Source organism: Tauraco erythrolophus, chromosome 7 (assembly GCF_009769465.1).
Source record: "Tauraco erythrolophus isolate bTauEry1 chromosome 7, bTauEry1.pri, whole genome shotgun sequence".
Taxonomy (NCBI): Eukaryota; Metazoa; Chordata; class Aves; order Musophagiformes; family Musophagidae; genus Tauraco; species Tauraco erythrolophus.
Window position 1 is genome coordinate 28,908,092 of NC_141471.1, and position 6,382 is coordinate 28,914,473.

Genomic DNA, 6,382 nt, shown 5'->3' on the forward strand with positions numbered 1-6,382 from the left:
GAGCGTGTATGTCCGTTCGTCCGCGCGAGTGTCCGTCTGCCCGTGTGTACCTATGCGTGAGAGTGCGCTTGTCTATGTGTTTGCGAGAGTATCTGCGTGTGTGCTTCTACCTGTCTTGTCTATGGACGTGTGTGCGGGGTGGTCTACATGTGTGTGCGTCGGCGGGGAGGGTGCCTGTACACGCCCGTGTGTCCGCACGTGTGTGTCTCTGTATGTGCAAGGATCATTCTGTGCCCGTCCCGACGTGTGTATCCGGATGTGCGAGGGGTGTGTGTACCTCTAGACACGTGTGTCTCTGTGTGTGCTTATGGCTGCATCTCTACGTAGGTGTGTGCATCTAAGGTGTGCAGCTGTTTGTGTGAGGGGCCGTGAGTTTGTAACTAGATGTGTATGTACCTGGTTATGTGTGTGAGAGAGGTGTACCCGGATGAGTGTGTAGATGTGTGAAGGTGTGAATATCTGGATGTATATCTATGTGTGAGGGTGTGTGTATGTATAACTCCGTATGTTATGTGTGTGCGCGGGTGCCTCTGGATGCGCATGTCTGTGCGCTGGTGTGTACGTGTAGCTGCACGCGGGTCTGTATGTGTGAGGCATATGTATATCCAGAGGTGCATGTAGCAGTCGGTGGGGGGGTTATGGGTGTGTAACCAGGTGTGTGTGTGTCTGTGTGCGCGAGGTAGTGTGCATCCAGGTGCGCACCGGAGGTTGGGGTGGTGGGGGGTGCAGGCGCGGGTGCCCACCGGGGCTCCGGGTGCCGGGGCTTCACCCTCTGCCCCCCCGCAGGACGTCGAGGCGGCGATGAGACTCCCGCTGGCTTTCGCCGTGCTCCTGCTGGCCTCGGCGCAGGCGCTGGCCTCCGAGGTGGGCGCCACCGACGACCTCAGCTACTGGTCCGACTGGTCCGACGGCGACCAGGTGAAGGTGAGCCCCGGCGGCCGCGGTGGTGGTGGAGGTGTGGTATGGCGCCGGTGTCGGGCGCTGCCCCTCGGGAGCTCCGCGCCCGCGGGCGGGGTGGGGAGTGCCCGCTGAGCGCCGGCGCTGTCGCCCCGCAGGAGGAGCTGCCGCTGCCCCTGGAGCACTTTCTGCAGAGGATGGCCCGGAGACCCCGGCCCCAGCAGTTCTTCGGCCTCATGGGCAAGCGGGATGCCGGTGAGCGGGGCGGGGGGCTCTGCATGCCTCTTCTCCTAGTGCCCCTCTAAACTTTACAGCTGTTCTCACTCGGTTTTTGAATGCGTTAAACATTTCTCAAAGTTTTGAGTTGTTGGGTTTTAGTTTTGTTTGGGGGTTTTGTTTCCAAGTTTAATGTCAGATAAACTCTCCAATTGGAAAAGAGCGGGCTTCACATTAAAGCACTAAGTGCATACCAGTTATGGCATGTAAACACCAGTAAGGAGTATCACAATAATTCACAGGTTGGTGTGTGCATCACTGAATTGCTCATATTGTGCGATATGTGCACGCTTGTGCACTGAATTGCATAATCCCCAAATTGTGTGGAAATTGGTTGTGTATAGCATTATTGCCATGTTTTCTACATGTTTACTGAATCAAGAATTGGTTAAAGGAACTTGGAGTGAAACAGATCTAAATTGTATGGGTTTAGCTGAAACAAGGTTTTGCAGTCTATTCAAAAAGAAATGCAGTTGTAAATGATCGCCTTAATTTTCCTTAAGTGGAATATGCATAAGGTAGTTTCTGTAGTTGGTTCTTCAAAGCATTGCAGCAGCATCATATGTATATGCCAATCCTTTTTGAACAGCTCTTTCCTTTTTTTCTCTTTCTGTTCCTCTTCCAATCAGGATATGGCCCGATCTCTCACAAAAGTAAGTTAAAAAAATGCAAGTATTTTAAGTAATTATTTTAATATATTCAAATGGGGAATAGTGTATTTGAGGGGATTAGTTACAAGGTGACTGAGTTCAGCTAAGGACTGGCAGTACTGGTGGTGGAGAAATGCTCTGTTAAAGGATTGAAACCCCCCAGTGAAGCCTTGAGCCTGTACCTCGTCTGAGCCGCCACAAGCTTTGAGATTTCAGTCCACATTAATGTGTGGATGTTGCAACTCTCTCTTATTTCCCATGGGGGCGATTCTGTAAGCCTTTCTCATAGGCAAGGCAGGCTGACTGCCAGACTCAGAAAGGAGCAATTAAGACAGGAAATTCTGGAAAATTAGAATAGTGAATTCCCAAATCCCCGAGAATAATTCCACGGGAGAGCTCATGTCATCGCATGTGAGATAGCGTATCTGTGCTCTTAGTGCTATCTGGGTGCGAAACAGACAGCACCCAGCAGATGCTGACTGATGATCTGCTGCCTTACAAACAAGCGTATCTTGCCCCATTAATAAGCGTGCCTTGCTTTGCTTCTGTGTAGCACCGTGCAGGAGATGCTATCAGCAGTGTGGTGTTACCCTGTTCTGCACAGTGACAGTTTTATTCTCTGAATTCAGCTGAAGATGCTTAGACTGGACCCAGAAGACTTTTAACAAGTAGAAGCGCTCTTGTATTCTGTGAGACCTCCTCTGTCCACAGAGGTCAATAACTGTCCTGCTGTTTTGTTAGCCACAAGGTTTTATCACTAGGATTATGTATGGGAAGACCAATTAAAGAGTCCGATATAAAGCTCATGCCAAATAACCTGCTGACTAAAGTAAAAATTATAGCTTTCTGAAATTGCTTCAGTTTAAATTAATACCTGTGAGGTCTGAGGACCATTTGTCTTGCTTTGTAGATGAATTACCCAAGCAAAATTCTTTCCAAAGAGAAATTTTTATAAGTTTGCCTCAAAGGTCAGCTTATAGAGAATGGCTTCTTTTGGTCCTTATCTGAAACTATAGCTACCACTATATCTAATACGTTCTGTAGGCCAAAACTTGGAGTAATTTATCCTCTACATAGCCAGTGCCTCAAGGAGTACTAATGGGACAGGAAGGTAATAACTGAACTCATAAATATTCCAAAAATAGAGCCAGACTGTCTAGCTCAGACATGTCCAGACAGAGAGTCCCATTGGCTTTCTCTCCAGTAAGGGCTCTGCCTGACCTGTGAGGAAGATTTTTCTTCCACGTTACAGAAAAAAAACACCAACAGGTAAAAGAGATGCGTCACACAGATGCAGGCTGTGCCAAGATACTGCCTTCCTGAGCATTTGCTCAAATCAATAGGAATTCTACTGGGAGAGGAACGAGAAACAGTTATTTGCCATTATTTTTCCATGAAACTTAAAAAAAAAACCATAAACCAAAAAATCTATCTGAGTCAATGGGAAGATGTCCACTAGCTGGCCTGTGCCTTGACCTAACCTGCCTGCAGTGATTAGACAGACTAAGGTTTGTTCTCCATTGTCTGAGAGTGGTGTGAAGAACTAGTATGTGAGATGAACAATTTTGGAGCCTGTGTCTTCCTTCCTCGCGAGAACACGTTATCTTAAAAGCCTGCCTATTGAAAATGTATTAAAACACCCCCAAATATATTTTTTCAGGGCATAAAACAGACTCCTTTGTTGGACTTATGGGCAAAAGATCTTTAAATTCTGGTATGTATATGACTAAATCTGGTACTCAGTAATATACAGCCTCTTCATTCTGTTGCCTCTTTGTTCTCTCCCAGCGGATGGAAGAAGCAGCCTTTATGTAGTGTACACACAGAGCTCTCTTAAAAAGGACCAGGATTTTCTTCTTTAACCAAGATATTTCAGGGTCTGCTTCATTCCAACGCTTGAGATGATCAGGCTGGTCTGAGCTGCCATAGTGCAGGCAAGGACAGGTAGAAGTCCCCAGGACACTTTCCTTACTTGCCCCTGTTCTCGACAGCAGCATGTTCTGCCGGTCCCCGAAGTGCTAATACAAGAGAAAACTAAATTTTATTGACACATCAAGAAAAACTCGGAGGCTGAAAATGTAAAGCTCATTTAAACTTGTGATCCAAATCCAGATCTCCCCAGGTAAAGGGATGTCCTCATCGTCTCTGGAGATGATTATTCCTCAAACTTGGAGCAGAAGGTGGAAAAGCAGAGATCTGCCATTAACACCATCTCCTTCTGCAGGTCAAGCTATTAAGCATTCCCAGCCTCTTCCAGCTTTTCATTTTACCTAAAGAAAAATAGCAACAAGCATTTTAAGCTTTGAACTGATACTGTGAATTTGTGTTATTTTCCCATAGGATCCGTTTAGAGCAGAATCCTCCTTCCTCATGTGCACAACCCCTGTGGGTAACTGCAGACTGCCAGTAGCTCTAGCTTCCCTGTGCTATAGGGCTGTAGTGAGGAAATCCCTCACTGTGAACCATAAAGTGTCAGTTAATTTCCCAGAATAGGAATCAAAAAAAACCCAAACCCTAATATGTATTTCATGTCTCTGAAATAGTTCTCACTGTTTTGTTAAATGGATGATAAAAGTTAAATTACTAGCTGACACCTTTATATTATATGGATACACGCTGTGATCTATATTCTGCAATTATGGTTGTCAGTAACTTTTATTTTCAATTAAACCCTGTTCAGACTAGTAATATTGCTCTCTGCATCATTTTGCAAATTGCTATGTATCATGAATAATTTCGTACAATTTTATCTGCGGTAGCGATAGCTATTAAATGCATAATACCTGTAAATACATCTGCTGTCACAAAAGTAAATAGCCTGGAAGTAATAAATTGGGTTTGGTTTCCATTGGGATTACATTTACATTAATATGAGAATGCAAAATACAGCAAATGTTTAAAAAAGGCGAAGATTTGATTGCCCTAATTTCAAAATTGCTGGTATAGTCAGAATGCTGTTATGTGGTATTTGTAATAAAGGGGAATAATGAAGTCTTACCCTGTTGGGCTACATAATACCTGCCTGACAGGTAAAACTAGACTTCACTGCTTTTCTGCCTGATTCCCTGGGAGGAAAATCTTAAGAAGTTGCTTCTACTCCTCTGGAAGAGAAGATAGGTCCCAAGAGTGGTGTAATCAAAGCAAGATCAGGAATAAGTGCTAGGACTGTCCTTACTTCTCCCTGCATAAAGATGTTTAACTGGGCAGGACCTTTTCTTAGTGCCTCGCCCTGGTGCCATGGTTTTCTTCTTCTGAGTTCACATCTCCCCGCTGCTGGCTGTAAGCACGGTGCTGATTTGAAGCCTCGTGTGCCAAAGCAGGGTACCGGGATGCTGGTGTCTCAGTCCCTGGTTTGGTGAAACGGGGTCTGCCAAGCTGTGCGGTCCTTCAGATGAACGCTACAGGTAGAAGCTGGAAAACAGTCACACGTACAGTAAAGATAATGTAACGATCCATATTGAGAAAGATAGCTCTACTCATTTGGCATTTAGCCTGGTGAAAGTCGAAGTCTTACTAATTTAAAACTGTTGCTGATCCAAAACGCCAGCTTCCTGCAGGACACAGTGTTGAATCCCCCCTGTGATAGTCAGGTGTGCGTATGCCCTGTGAAAGTGATCCTGCCTTCGGGGTGGAAGCAAAGATGACTCTGGTGACCACCCTATGGTCAGGCTCTGCCTAAGAAGGGCTCACTGGGTTTCCCTCTCATTTTAAAAGAGCATGAAGGAGAGATCTACTGCTACTAAATGCTAAATATGTTACTGAAGACTATTTTAGGCTGCAGTTGGTCCACAGGGTAGTCTAAGGTTTGCCTACCTCCTGCTGCAGATTTTAGTAAAAGGTGTCACTGCTTGCAGGACTTGCGAACAGGGAGGGTTTAAAGCTAGCAAAGAGCTGACTCTGCAGGACAGAAGGTGGCAAGGTTGATGCAGAAAGCCTCTGCCCACAAATTGATCTGAGTGCTCAGAGCCCATCAGTTAGACGGATTACCGGAACGTAAAAAGGTTCTGAGCTAATGGTGCTTCATGCAGCTCAACAGACGAGAAGTAGAAAGCACTGCTCAGACCTTCAGCCTCCTGGAAGGCAGTGTAGTCTGAGGGGTAAAACCAAATCAAAACAGCTCAGGGCTGTGTCAGGATCCCTTGTCTTGGGTCCAAACGCTCTGACGGGGTCCGGCGGTGACCCAGCAGGCTGCAGGTCTCTGAGGGTCCCTTGTGCGGACTGGGGTTTGTGCGAGGCTGCACCACGTGCTTCATTCTGCTTCGTTTTTTACAGGGTCCTCGGAAAGGAGCATAGCACAGAATTACGAACGGAGGCGTAAATGAGACATTCCCATGCATTATTTATTGAACTTCATTTGTTCCAATGGCCAACGCAGTGTAATATAAACTAACCACTGTACGGAATAATTATTTATTTAATAATAACCAATGGGGTTGTTTGGTTTGATTTTTTTGAGTTGTACATTCAATAAAATGATTATTTTTCATATTGTGGCAGCGATACATGTTGTGTAGGTGTGTTGTGGTTCTGAAAGGACCAGCAACCCTGGTGATGTCTCA

At 45.8% G+C, this 6,382-nt stretch overlaps 1 protein-coding gene across 1 annotated transcript; it reads left to right on the forward strand.

Annotated features, from left to right (window-relative positions):
- Positions 1-801: 801 nt before the first annotated feature.
- On the forward strand, positions 802-6,145 carry TAC1 (tachykinin precursor 1). The gene is made up of 5 exons (XM_086614940.1): positions 802-924; positions 1,056-1,152; positions 1,803-1,826; positions 3,484-3,537; positions 6,096-6,145. Exons 1-5 carry the CDS (start codon positions 802-804, stop codon positions 6,143-6,145), a joined length of 348 nt encoding a protein of 115 aa, XP_086471066.1.
- Positions 6,146-6,382: the final 237 nt, after the last annotated feature.